At 42.1% G+C, this 14,777-nt stretch overlaps 1 protein-coding gene across 1 annotated transcript; it reads left to right on the forward strand.

Moving 5' to 3' along the window:
- Positions 1-213: 213 nt before the first annotated feature.
- GORASP1 (golgi reassembly stacking protein 1) lies at positions 214-9,500 on the forward strand. The gene is made up of 9 exons (XM_088534793.1): positions 214-303; positions 2,758-2,838; positions 3,876-4,079; positions 5,052-5,138; positions 5,476-5,606; positions 6,151-6,295; positions 6,918-7,062; positions 7,407-7,556; positions 8,263-9,500. The coding sequence occupies exons 1-9, from the start codon at positions 241-243 to the stop codon at positions 8,532-8,534; spliced, it is 1,278 nt and encodes a 425-aa protein (XP_088390919.1). The 5' UTR covers positions 214-240; the 3' UTR covers positions 8,535-9,500.
- The last annotated feature ends 5,277 nt before the right edge of the window (positions 9,501-14,777 follow it).

Here is a 14,777-nt window from a genome sequence, read left to right on the forward strand (position 1 = left end):
CAAGGCCCGCGCCCGCCCCGTCGCTAAGGGCGTCCCCGCGCCGCGCGCCCCCATAGGCTGGCAGCCCGCCAGGCCGCTCAGCGGCGCGCCCACCTCCGCGCTCCGTGCGCCGCAGCGGGCGCGCTGCTCGGTGCTCGCTTGCTCTGGCCTGCGGCGGGTGCGCGTGGAGCCGCCGTCCCGTGCGGACCCGGTTCGCCCCGCTCCGGGCCGGTTCGCTCCGGTCCCGCCTCGCCGGCGGGCATGGGGCTGGGCTTGAGCTCCGAGGGCCCCGACGGCGGCGCCGAGGGCTTCCACGTACACGGGGTGAGTCTCGACGGGCCAGGAGGCCACCGGGCGGCCCGGGCAGGCCGAGCCCCGCGCCCTGCCACGGTGGCGGGGGAGGAGCGGCCGGGCCGCCCGGCGCCGCCTCGCGCCTTCACCCGCTGCTGTCCCGAGGGGCTGCCGCGTTGTTGCACAGAAGATCTTGTCGCTTTCTCGGTTGTTTTCTTCTCTATGCGAGAGCAGGGATGTTGTTGCTAGGTGTTGCTTTCCATCTTCTCGGCAATTCGTGTTTCTCGGTATCACAAGAAATATCACAACATAGCTGTGGTTTGGAGGGGATCTCTAGAGGTCGTCTGCCCTAACCACAGTTTTTTTTCAAGCAGGTTGTATGGGACTGTAGTCAAGCAGGTTTTCAATATCTCTGGAGACTCTACAATCTCCCTGGGCAGCCTGCTTCAGTGTGCAGCCCCATCTCACAGGGAAGTGACCTTTTTTATGGAAAAGGAATATGCTGTAAGACTCCCAGGTCCCTTTCTACAGAGCCGCTTTCCAGCAGATCAGCCTACAGTCCATGTTGGTGTTTGCAGTTAGTCCTTTCTTGTGCTGAACTTCATGAGGTTCCTCTCTGTCCCTCTGTCCACCCTGCTGAGGTCCCTGAGTGACAGCATGAGCCTCTTGGGTATCAGCCTCTCCTCCCAGCTTTGTGTCATCAGGAAACTTGCTGAGGGTGCCCTCATCCCGTCATCCAGGTCATCCATGAAGAGGTTAAGTTTACTGGCTCTGTTTTGGTTCCCTGGGAGGCACTGCAGGTGACTGGTCTCCAGCTGGACTTCATGCTACTGATCACAACCCTGAGCCCTCAGTTTTCAGTCCATCTCATTCACTGCTTATCCAGCTTGTATCTCATCAGCTTGTCTGTGAGGATGCCGTGGGAGACAGTGCCAAAAAGCCTACTGGAGTCAACTACATCCACTGCTCTCTGCTCATCCACTTGTGTGTATTAAGGGTACTCTTAAGCCAGCTGTGTTCAGGGCACCAATATCCTTAGTAATCTGCTTCTTGTATCCCCTCAAATGAATTAATCAGGAAAATCCATAGGCCATGAAACACTTCCTTCTTTTATGTTAAGCTGTCAGTACTGGAAGGTGGTTGAAGATTTTCATGACCTACAGTGTGCAGGAGATGCCGTCTTCATTTTTTTCGCCAGGGAACTTATATAACAGCACTTCCAATATGGTGTCATTCTGACACGAAATACTGAGTTTGGTGTTGCTGACAACTTCATATGGAAATCTGCATGGATTTTATGCACATGCTCAACAAATCCTCTGAACTCCATAAACTATTGGCACACAATAATTTTTATTCATTTCTTCGTGTGTGCAGTTTGATCCTTGAGCACACATTTCAGTCCTTGAACACAAATTTCCTGATAGTTTTCACTGAAAGGCTTCTTTCACTTGATTTAGAACTGGGAGTTTTGCCTTTAGGTGGATTCAGCACAAACTGGCTGCTTGCCATTGATGCAATTTAGGACTGTGGTGAAAGTTACTGATTATAAGAAAGGATTATAATGTTGCCAAAGTGCTATAAGATATGTGTAGCTCCTGGGGTGGAATTTACTAGCCATGAACTTCTTAGTTTAGATGATGTCCAGGTTGTAAATCAGTATTTAAAGTGTGGGATGGCTTTCAGATCTCCTCAAGTATGTTACAGCTTATGGGCTCTATTGCTGGATTTGCAAAAAAGCAATAGTAAATTCACAACTAATGCAAATCATTAGCATGTTTGCAATGACTCTGTTCATACTATGTTGCTTTGTTAGCATACTACTAAATGGATACGTTCTCATATACCCTGTATGTATTTACATAATTTCTGTATCACTGATGTCTGAACTACATTTTAATAGGTTTTCTCTATATTTCTGTATTGCATCTGTTTTGTGGTCACTTGTTTATATTGAAATTGAGACATTATGACTCTTATGACTTTTAAAAGCTTTTCTAAGTTATGTCAAGATCTTATTTTTGACCAGTACTTGTAGATAGCCTTGTGTTTGCAGCATATTTGCTTTGGTGTTCCCATTCGAGTGTGCTGTGGATTGTGGTAGTGAGTGCTTGTGGAAAAAGTTGTATAACTGGGGGCTCTTAATGTGCTCTAGCAATTAATAGTATGTAAGAAAGTTATGAACAAACTCTTTGAAAATTAAGCTCTTCTCCAAAGTGCTCAGTGTTTAATAATTCTGTGTAGTGCCCTCTGCATCAAAATATCAGCTTCTTGTGCAGTAGTTCACAAACCATCTTCTGCAGTTTGATTTGGATGCTTTTTAAGTAACACAGTAAGAATAAAATCACAGTGCTGGATCACTTCCCAAGATCTCTTATTCAATGCCTCATTTCTAGTTAGATTCAAAAATAAATGTTAAATTAAGTATAAAGATTAATACTGTACCAAACATTAATATGCAATAACAATAAAATGTACACTTTGCAGGTTCAAGAAAACTCCCCAGCTCAGCAAGGAGGATTGGAACCTTTCTTTGATTTCATTATTGCAATAGGACACACTAGGCTTGTAAGTCTCATGATTTTATTATTCTGAATAAAATATGGTATTGTACTCATGAAAGACAGAACATAAAGTGTTGCAATAGAGAAAACCTGTCATATTGGACATCACATGTTGCATTAAAAATGTAGTATAAAATTTAGTTATGTTTAAAGTTCTCTCCGGTTGTCTTGATTCACATGCGAGGAAAAGACTAAGCTATCACTAGATTTAACATAACATTCATCATATTACTCACTTACGCATACTTTTGGTCACAATGTGAATATTGTGAGTCAATGGTAGGAGCTCAAAATTTATTTAAACAAACCTGTTTCAACAGTTGATAAAACAAAACAAAAAAAGTCATTAACAAGGGGAAAGGTGCCACGTGGCATTGTCTGCGTGTGCTTTAAAACCAGTTCCTGCATGAGTGATGAAAGAAAAGAGTTGAGTAAGTTTTAACATCTATTTTTTTGGTTAAAAGGCTCAGGGTTTTCACCATACACCTCATCCTAGTTACATCCCACCTAGAAATCCTTAGTTTTGTCTAGCTTTTTGTTAGTGTGCGTGTCTTTCTGGAATTGGCCATTATAATGGAATATTTCAATGTAAGATTAGTCAACTTAGGCTAATACTATGCCAAAATAACAGTAGTTCCTTAAAATGTTCCTAAATATTCTGTTCTTTCACAGTCAGATAGTAATGACTCTTAAGTGATTATTGAATAAGGGAAAGATTTAGAAGCATGATACATAATGTTGCTGCTTATTCTGGCTATCACATAGTTGAGTCTGATATTGCTGATGTTATTTAATAGTAATTAGGAGTGGGACAATATGTCATGAAAGTGAGTAATGGAGATTACTAATAAAAAAGTTCATGAGCTGACATTACTGACTTAAAAAAAAAAAAAAGGTTGAATTGCTGGGACTGTGGGAGGCAGGATCTAAACTTCTGACTACCATTGGTTATTATTTCAGACTCTTTCAGACTTGAAATCTTTGTATTACAGATAAAACTATAAATCATGTTAATGATGCACCTCTTTCTGTGCTCTACAGAATAAAGAAAACAATATGCTGAAAGATCTGCTGAAGGCAAATGTTGAAAAACCAGTGAAGCTGGAGGTGTATAACATCAAAACAATGAAAATAAGAGAAGTGGAGGTGATCCCCAGCAACATGTGGGGAGGGCAAGGTCTTCTCGGTGCCAGCGTGAGGTTCTGCAGCTTCCAGGGAGCCAATGAACATGTGTGGCATGTCCTGGTGAGACAGAACTCTTTGCTTGTCCAGCAAGTTGCTGAGCCAAGAAGAGAATTTAAGTTGCTATTTCAGAACTTCTCCAAGAGTCTAACATTGTTTTAGGTTGTTAGAGTCTATTCTGGCTGGCAAGAGGGTAAATGTTAAAAAGTCTTTTGGTAATCAAATCTGAACCTTTTTAATTTTTTTGAAACAATTGGTATGTTTTTTAATTCCTCTTCTAGCTGGTCAATCTTCCAGCCACATTTCAAGGATGTGTTAATTCATAATTTGAGGTACTCTAGGCATGTTTTCATAAGGATCTGTAGATAAAAGCCAGTTGGGAGCTGGATTGTGTTGATAACAATATTTCTTAAAAATGTATTGCTTTGGGAGTAACCTTTATATAAAAGTAAATGCTGCTGAAATCACATACAAGAAGAAACTCTCTTGGAAGTGGTTTGTCAAAGCCATTTGCATAGGGACAAGTAGTGAGTGGCTATTAGCGTTGCCCTGGCAAGTGGCTGCTTATTTACCTGTGTGCGTGGCAGGAATTAATGGCAAGAAACAATGGCAAATGCACAAAGCATGTGCCTCTGTTGGCTAAGCTTCATCAAAGTAATTTTAATTTAAAATAGCACCCAATATATATATTTTTTTATGTAATTTGAATATTCTTGTTGCAGGAGAGCAAAAGAGTAGAATAGCCTAGGAAAATTTTGATCTGTTTTTGTTTTATTTAAAGTAAAGGCAACTTCTCAAGCTCTTCATGTTATTTTGAATTGGTAATGTCTTGATGCATACATATATACATATATATGTATATATAAAAATAGATCTTACAAGATGCTACACTCAGATACAGACTGTTCAGAGGCTTCTTTTTTTGTCCCATAATGTTCTTTCCTGCTATAGTTTTTTCTGAGTTAACAATCCTTTTTGATCTTTCTGTAGCTCACCGAGCTGTGCTTTCTGGTAACATATGTTGTGCTTTTGCAGGATGTTGAACCTGCATCTCCTGCAGCTCTAGCTGGTCTGCAGCCATACACTGACTACGTTGTTGGATCTGATCAGATTCTGCAAGAGGTAGGGCATGTGTTCCTCTAAGGGCACGCTGTATTTATTTATTTGTTTTTTAATCTAATTTTATGCACAATAAATGTATGTGGATAGTATCTTTTGGGAGATTGATGTTTATAGTAGACACTTTAGGATATATGTTACTTTTTTTTTTGTCAGTTAAATAAGTTGCTCTTATAGATCAGACTACACTAGTGATTTTTAATCTGCTGTTGGGTTTTGGCATTGATCACTTGTACTTAGAAGTAAAAAAAACTGTTTAAAACTTAACTTAGTTCCAACCCCTTGTATTACAGACTTGAGCCGAGTAACTGTTTTTCACTCTTATTTTTTCTTTGCTTAGTCAGAGGATTTCTTTTCACTGATTGAATCCCATGAGGGGAAGCCACTGAAGCTGATGGTTTATAACACTGAAGCAGACGCCATTCGAGAGGTAGTTGTGACTCCCAATGGAGCTTGGGGTGGAGAAGGAAGGTACTGATCAGTGGTCAGTTGCTCACTGTGCTAACAGGTTATACACTTACTGTAAATGAGCTCATATTAAAAGTATTATTGCTGATCTTAGCTTTTTCAAGTTAAGGTTTGTTTTCCTACATTTGTCACATAGAAGTTTTTTTTTCAGGAAAAAAATATATCTGAGAATTATGAAGAATTCTGAATCTATTGTTTGATTTGAAACCAGTGGCAAAACTTATGTTGACTTTTCTGGCAGCAGATTTACTGGCTGTATTCTCACAGTCAAGTATTCAGTGGAGCAAGAAAAAATCAGATTAAGTCAGAGTGTGTATTTTGTAAAGATCATTGGAAATAAATCAAGCCAAAGTTGAGCTATGTATATATCCCTAAGTATCACCCTAAGTGCTCCTTATGAATCAAAACTGAGTTTTGCAGATAGGTTTTTCTTACTGTAGATAAAGTACTCAAAATGCTGTTACTCTTTGTTTTAAAGAGTCAAAATTGAAAACATGGGTTTGATAAGAATACCTTTTTCAAATCTTGTTCTGCTTTGTTTGTGCAGTTTAGGATGTGGTATTGGATATGGCTATTTGCACAGAATTCCAACACAGCCTGTAATATCAAAGAAAAAGCCAGAAAGCAAACCACCTTCACCCTTGTCATCAGAAGCCAGAACTCCTGAACCATCTACTAATGGTTACACAGAGGTATGTAAGAAAGCTTTCTTTCTGGGAGTCCTCTGGATTTGTATCAATCTTTATACTTGTTAGGACATTCAAAAATACAATATATTTGAGTACAGCATAGAATTTTGCTTGAATTAAATTGAACTAAGTGAAGGGCAAGTGAGCTCTGGTCATCCTGAGCAGATGACAGGAAGGATATTGTTAGATCTTTTTTTGCTGAGATGTTCCCTCATTTTTGCAAATCTGCATGTGAGATTCTTGCATATTCTTCATTGTATTTGAATGCAATTAGAGATATTCCAGTTACTTTTTCATCTGGGTGACCTGAGATAGTTTTTGCCAAATACTTCTTGTTCTGAAGCTGTATCATTTAATGAGAACGACATTAGAAGAATCCCATTCTTGCTAGGAGATAAAATACATATACAAGGAAATATTATAGATTTTTCTTTTAAGATCATACAGTCTTTGAAAGGGCATATTAGAACCTGTCCTAATCAGTGACCTGATTATCAGTTTTAGCACCACAGATTATATCTGAATTGATATAATTGGAGACTGAGGTGGAATGCTTTCCTAGGAAAAGTCTTTCGGGTGAATAAAAAGTAACTTTGATTTTTTTCTTCTTACTGTTTTCCTACAGACTCCATTATTGGCACCTGCTTCTCTGAGTGAAAACTCTGAAATAGTTACGAGCTTGGATCAGTCTACAGATCAAGAAATGGGTGGTTATTCACCAGAGAGCTCACTTTCTACTCCTCCTCCAGTCCAAAGAGTTATGGATCCAGGTATGAGCGTGTGTGTGTTTTCCTTTTTGTTAGTGATAGTTCTTCTCCCCTCAGCAGTTTCTTAGAGGACACCTAAATAAACTAAGAAAGTCTTAAACAAGTATGAGATCTTGACTACGGTGGATTCCAGAGCTATAGCATTTACTCTGCATGTGACTAAGGTTGATGAATCCTGTGGAAGTCTTTCCACCTACTTCAGCAGATATTTTTAAATTCCTGTTTTATTGCATTTTGTGAGGAGAGTACTTTTGTGAGGAGTGTCTTCTGCCTGGATACGACATACTTGAATCTAGTGCTTTGTGCTGTATCTAAAGCAGAATTGCAATGTTTGGTTTCTCTTTCAGGATTTCTAGACATGTCTGGTATTTCATTTCCTGAACTCACCAACTTGACAAAAGTATCTGACATCTCTGCCACCTTCAAGATGCCAACGGCAGACACTTCAGGAGAAACTGAAAATCTAACGTCTAACAGTGAAGCTACTGGTTATTTTGGTAAGTGAGTGTGGTCAAGATTGACACACCTCTGACTTAATCTCTAGAATGGTGTTGGTTCATGCTCAGTCATCAGTGTCAAGTTTTTTGGAAATAATATTAAAAAGCTTTAGCTGAAAAATCAAGGGGATTTTGGCTAAAATGAGGTGGAAGAAATAGTAGAATTCGGCTGTAGAAACAGATGAAAACGGGCATTTTTATACAGTTGTGAAATGTGGCATTTATTCTTTAACTGAAAATATTGATGATCCAAATTAAACTGAGCTTACAAGTACATATTTCTAAAATCAATGGCAATGTTTTGACTACAGGCTTGTTTCCACATTTTCAAACGTGAAAACAAAATTGCAGTCTTTTTACAGCAACTCCTCTATTTAGAAGGAAAAACTCTTCACTGCGTGGCTTCTTTTTCCTTTGAGAAGGAGAGTGGAGGAGTAAAATTTATTATTAAAGAAAACATCTGTAGCATAAGAATGATGCAGACTGAATGGTTCATGACCTCCTAAAACTTACTGCACCTTCAGAGATTCTGCATTTTGTGAGAACTGAGTAAACAGCTGCTCTATGTATTTTATCAGGGAAGGAGTTGTGGATCTGTAATGTCTCAGGTATTTCATTCAAGCAGAGATTCTAGAAATAGGGAAGCCAGAGCACTGTCCATCAGCATGATGGGTTTTAATTTGTACAAACGATTTCCCTTTCCCAGAGAATCTCACAGCTTTGGACCCTGAAGACTTGACCACATATCCTGAGGGTTCAGCTAAGCAGCCTGAGCTGGATCAGCCAATACCTTCCGTTTCGTCTTTACCTTCTCTTGTTCTTCCTAATGAAATTTCAACAACAGCACTAGGAACTGATCCAAATAACCAAGAAACAAAGCTACTCCTAAACAGTACTGAGAGCTCATTATCCACTACTACACTTAAACCTGATGAAGAAAAAGCACGTGCACAGAAAGAAGTTACACAGGAGCAGTGAAAAGGACGTTTCTTTTGTTACCAGACTGTCAATATGCTGTAATGCTGCAGCTTGAAATATTTTTCTGATCTCTTGAGGGAATTACAGCCATTCTGTTTTCTTAGTGTAGACATCATAAAAATATGTAAACTCATATGAAATACTTACTATCTCCCCCCATGTTCTGATTAATGTTCAGACTTTGTTTGAATACAGTTCAAAATCAGCAAATTATTGAGTTTTCTTAAAAGGAGAAACTAATGCAGAGCTATTTGGACATGGGTAAAGTTTCAGCTTCTCAGATTGAAGGTTGTCTTATAATTGCTCTTCAATATATTTTTATGAAGGCTTTCTGCCTGAATTGTGACCTTCAGTGATGACTTTCCAAGAATATTTGGCATTTAAAAACAAATTTATTTTGCAACTTTGACTTGCTGGAAAAATTTGCTAATCGGTCACCTTGGTTTGACGGGTCTTGTGACTTTTAAGACCTCCTCTATCCCCAAATACTTTTATTCATACTTACTACTCGGTGGAATCTATTTTTCTTGCTTTAGTCTTTCCTTTTTCTGTAACATTTATTCACATCTTCTCTAAAACGATTTTTTTAAGGAAAGGAAGTCGTTAAAGTTTTGAAATTGCAACATATAGATAGGAGAACTTGGAGTGTGTGTTCTGTTACTTGCTTTAGCTCTTCAATGGATTATATGATGGTTTCACAGTTTAAAAATCAAGGGAAGAATGCTGGTGGTTATTTGAAATTAATTTTATTGAACTAAAGATGATTCAGGTAATTTCCATATGAATTTAGGATGATAAATCTTGTAGATGATGTTGAACATGTCCTTATTTCTCTAGTAACAGAGGAGTAGCTTTTATGGTTATGCTTTTTTATTTCCCCAATTAGTATTTTTATAAAAATCCAAGTTTAGGACACTGGAATGGAACTCACTGTGCAACACATCTGTTGCGTCTTACAGCTTTATTTCTTTGTTTGCATTTGTCTTGAAATATTTTCCACTGTTTGATCTTGTGTTACATGATGAGTAAATAAAAGGTATCAATTTAAGAAAATTGCCCCTCAGGGCAATAATTTATCATGGAATTTTAAACTGGTTGGCAATAGCTTTGCAGTTGGCTCATGAGCTATTACAGCTCATGGAGTTACTGCCCTGAAGATCCTTGGCAAATTCAGAACGAGGTGCAATATTAAGAAATAAGCTCTAAGTTTATAGGTTTCTTTGGCGCAATGCAGTGCCAGATTCCCTCCTTGGGGAGGGATGGGGACTCAGGTCAAGCAGGCCTGCCCGTGCCAGCTCACCTGCAGCACAAGGGTATAGATGAAGCCATCTACAAGGGACAGGTCTTCAGCTGACACCCTGTTGAATTCAATCTTTTCTTAGAATTTAAGCGCTGCACTAGGCCTTGCTGTTAACAGTAAGGAATAGTGCAGTCTTAAACACGTAGCACATAGTAGCTTAGAACAGGCCAAAGTGTTTTCTTCCTCCTTAAATGAATGGAGTAAGCACTAACTCACAGGTGGTAATTATTCAGGAATCGAAGAGATCTGCAGCCTAGTTTGCTAAAGAGTCTGTAATAGTTAACTCTCTTCTTTCACTCTCTCTTTCCTCACTGCTGAAATAAACTTCCTCTTCTTCCCTTCCTCTAATGGGCAGCTACATGTGTGAATAGCCAAAAATTAAGAATAAAGAAAATGTAATTTAAGCTATTAGTAAGTTTTTTGTTCAGACTTGGAGCCTGATGACTAAAGGCACCTAAGGTTTTAGGGCGAACTTTTGTTTGTTCAAGAGGGTTCTCTTCTACTACAGCTTTGTCAACACTATGTTTTTAAGCTTACTTAAGTGACGGTGTAGCCTGGGCACCCTTTGGAAATTCCCAAGCAGGAACTGTTCACATTCAAATTTCAAATGTCATAATAATAAACATCTTAGCCTTTATAGTACTGTGTCTAAGTTTACTTCATGTTAATTGGATCTTGTCGGGTAGAAAATTCAGTATATATGAAGACTTGATTCCTTCTCATAATGTTCAAAAAAAAGTTAGATATGCAGATTTATGAAACTGTACAGACCTTTAACCCCTAGCAGTAAAATGTTGTTTTCATGGAACAGGACTGCACCACTTAAATGCTAAACTAAGGTTTAATATCCTAAATTCCTTATCCCTGACAAGCTGGAGAGTATCTTTTGAGATGGATGAGGGGAAGGTGTTCCTCTACTAGGGAGCGCAGAGGTGACAGAGCTGCTTAGAAATCTTCAATTTCAAAACACAACCTCCAGTGGGATTGCGAGAAGCTCCTGGGTGTGGGAGGTGCTGAGATGCTGTAGGAAGATGGATCCCCCTTGTCCTGTTGGTGTCTGCAGCAACTGTCACTGCTGCAGCTACAGCCCCCAGGAGTGACATCCTGTGGGGCGCCAGGCTGTGTTGGAGACCAAGGTGAAGCACTTGTCATTATGTCATTCCTTAATTTGAGGAAATTCAGGAAATCAAATGATCAAAGTCCAACACCAGCTGCTACAGCTGAAAGAGGGGAAACGCTCTGTGAGGCCTCTGAGCAAAGGCCAGTTTTGAAGCAAAAAAAGCCACCACTGATCTCAGAGCAGCTGTGAATTATTCACTTCTAGCTCCCTGGAATTTTTATTAAGTATAGATGATTTCATACCTTTGAAAGTGTGATTCACACAGCACTGATGACTCCTGCCCTAACTAGGGGCTTGTGAGTCCTTCACCAGGCACTTACCCTCTGTGTTCCCACCTCCTGGCCTCACAAATTGAGCAGAAAGGGGAGAACCTCACAGGGACAAGTCTTTAATCCACAGTTCCCCTCACAGCTCTTTCCACTCCTCATCTCTCCCTTCCTGGAGGAATGTTCTCTGCTCCAAGCAATACCTCACCATCTGCTTCTGGCTGCTCTTAAATGAAAGCAGCTATTAATTGGCACAGGCAAATTAAATGCAAGGAACAATCTGGTATTTCCTGGGTATTGCCACTAATTCCTGTACTTCCTCTTTGCTTTTGCCTTAAGCAAGTATTCATTTGCCTTGTTTTTCTTGCAAGGGAAATTACAAAGCAAGTGTTTGGGTTAGGTTTCATTTCTGAAGTATGTGAAGTAATTGAGTATCTATAGTACCATAAAATCACATGTCTGGAAAAGTGTCAGAAGACCCTTGATGTTTGAACAAAGTGATGTCCTTCCATTTGTGTCTAAAAAGGATGCAATTGCCTATAGGAAAGCTCTGTTATTTAATAACTACCTGTAACTCCAGCTGGCTCTTTTTGCTCTTTATGTGAGAGAGCAACTGGAATGCATGGAGCTCAATCTGGGGGTGGATGATGAGTGAGTTGAGAGCTTGTGGGTAAGGATTAGAGGGCAGGCTAATGTGGAGACACTGTGGTGGGTGTCTGCTACCGGCCACCTGACCAAGACGAGGAGGTTGATGAGGCCTTCTGTAGGCAGCTGGATGTTGCCTCACGGTCACAGGCCCTGGTTCTCATGGGGGACTTCAACTACCCCGACATCAACTGGGAGGACAACACAGCCAGGCATAAGCAGTCCTGGAGGTTCCTGCAGAGCGTCGACGATAACTTTTTGACGCAGGTTGTGGAGGAGCCGACGAGGAGAGGTGGCTACTGGATCTCGTGCTAACAAATAGAGAGGGCCTAGTAGGAGATGTGGAGGTGAGGGGTAGCCTCGGCTGCAGTGACCGTGAATTGGTGGAGTTCAGGATCCAACGAGGAGGAGGCAGGGCTGTAATTAGCCTTGCAACCATGGACTTCAGGAGGACCAACTTTAGCCTCTTCAGGGACCTCCTCGGTAGAATCCCATGGGCTAGTGCTCTAGAAGGCAGGGGGGCCCAAGAGAGCTGATTGGTTAGTTTTCGAGCGGCACTTCCTCCACGCCCAGCAACAGTGCATCCCTGTGTGTAGGAAGGCAGGCAGAGGGGGCAGGAGAACTGTGTGGATGAGCAGGGAGCTTGTGGCAATGCTCAAGCAGAAGGCAGCGGTATACAGAATGTGGAAAAAAGGACAGGCCCCCTGGGAGAAATACAGGAACGTAGTCAGGGAGTGCAGAGATGTGACAAGGAAAGCTAAGGCACTGCTGGAACGCAATCTGGCAAGGGACGTTAAAAATAACAAGAAAAATTTCTTTAAATACATTAACAGTAAAAGGAAAATCAGGGTAAACGTGGGTCCGCTGGCGGACGGGATGGGCACCCTGGTTACAAATAACACAGAAAAAGCAGAGTTGCTCAATGCCTTCTTTGCTTCGGTGTTTACCAAGGGCGGCCCTTTAGAGCCCCAGGCCCTAGAGACAAGAGAAGAAGCTGGTGGAGAGGAAGACTTGCCCTGGGTAGAGGAAGATTGAGTCAGAGAGCACCTAAGGAACCTCGATACCCACAAATCCATGGGCCCTGATGGGATGCACCCCAGAGTGCTGCGGGAGCTGGCAGATGCCATAGCTAAGCCGCTCTCCGTCATCTTTGAAAGATCCTGGAGAACCAGGGAGGTGCTGGAAGACTGGAAGAAGGCCAATGTCACGCCAGTCTTCAAAAAAGGCAAGAAGGAGGACCCAGGCAACTACAGGCCAGTCAGCCTCACCTCCGTCCCCGGAAAAGTGATGGAACGGCTCATACTGGCTGTTGTCTCCAAGCACATGGAGGACAAGAAGGTGCTCAAGAGTAGTCAGCATGGATTCACCAAGGGGAAATCTTGCCTAACTAACGTGATAGCCTTCTATGATGAAATGACCAGCTGGATAGATGAGGGGAGAGCGGTGGATGTCGTCTATCTCGACTTCACCAAGGCTTTTGACACCGTCCCTCACAACATCCTCCTGGGCAAGCTCCGGAAGTGTGGGATAGATGAGTGCACAGTGAGGTGGATTAGGAACTGGCTGGATGGCAGGGCCCAGAGAGTGGTGATCAGCGGTGCAGAGTCTAGTTGGAGGCCTGTGGCTAGTGGGGTCCCCCAGGGGTCAGTCCTTGGTCCAGTCCTGTTCAATTTATTCATCAATGACCTGGATGAAGGCACAGAGTGCTCCCTCAGCAAGTTTGCTGATGATACCAAACTGGGAGGAGTAGCCGATACCCCAGAGGGCTGTGCTGCCATCCAGAGGGACCTGGACAGACTGGACAACTGGGCGGTGAAAAACCTCATGCAATTCAACAAGGCCAAGTGCAAGGTCCTGCACCTTGGGAGGAATAACCCCAGACATCAGTACAGGCTGGGGACTGACCTTGTGGAGAGCAGCTCTGCAGAGAGGGACCTGGGTGTCATGGTGGACGACAAGTTGACCATGAGGCAGCAGTGTGCCCTCGTGGCCAAGAAGGCCAATGGAATCCTGGGCTGCATTAAGAAGAGCGTCTCCAGCAGGTCGAGGGAGGGGATCCTGCCCCTCTACTCAGCCCTGGTGAGGCCACATCTGGAGTATTGTGTCCAGTTCTGGGCTCCACAGGACAAGAGGGATGTGGAGCTGCTGGAGAGAGTCCAGCGCAGGGCCACAAGGATGATCAGGGGCCTGGAACATCTGCCCTATGAGGAGAGGCTGAGGGAACTGGGCCTGTTCAGCCTGGAGAAGAGAAGGCTGAGAGGGGATCTGAGCAGTGTCTAGAAGTACCTCAAGGAGGCAGTGCAGAGGATGGTGCTGGTCTCTTTTCACTGGTGGCCACTGACAGAACTAGAGGTAATGGCCACAAACTGAAGCACCAGAAGTTCCACAGGAACTTAAAGAAAAAATTCTTAACAGTGAGGGTGCCAGAGCACTGGAACAGGCTGCCCAGAGAGGTTGTGGAGTGTCCTTCTCTGGAGATCTTCAAACCCCGCTTGGATGCAGTCCTGTGCCACGTGCTCTGGGTGACCCTGTGTGTGCAGGGGGTTGGACTAGATGGCCTCTAGAGGTCCCTTCCAACCTTCAGCATTCTGTGATTCTATGGCTCTGTTCAGGAACCATCAGCAAACATACAGGTATAGATCCTCTGCTTAAAGCTCAATTATAATTGCCGAGTTCAAGAAACATTTGGGTAGAAGGTCTGAATCACATCTGGATCAAGGGGAACCCTTGTGAAAGTAAAATTAGTACCTAGACAAAATAATAGAGTGATTCTAGCGCTTAAGCTATAACTACTGAATCTGGTTCTTTTGTTTTCAGTTTTAGCCCTAAAAGAATTAGGAGTATTAGCGCTAAAAATGACCTATTATCAATAATCTATTGATTTTTTTTTAAGTATAGATTAATGCCACTAA

The sequence above is a fragment of the Tinamus guttatus genome, unplaced genomic scaffold (genome assembly GCF_059628265.1).
Source record: "Tinamus guttatus ecotype Peru unplaced genomic scaffold, ASM5962826v1 Tinamus_guttatus_pri_ptg000599l, whole genome shotgun sequence".
Lineage (NCBI taxonomy): Eukaryota > Metazoa > Chordata > Aves > Tinamiformes > Tinamidae > Tinamus > Tinamus guttatus.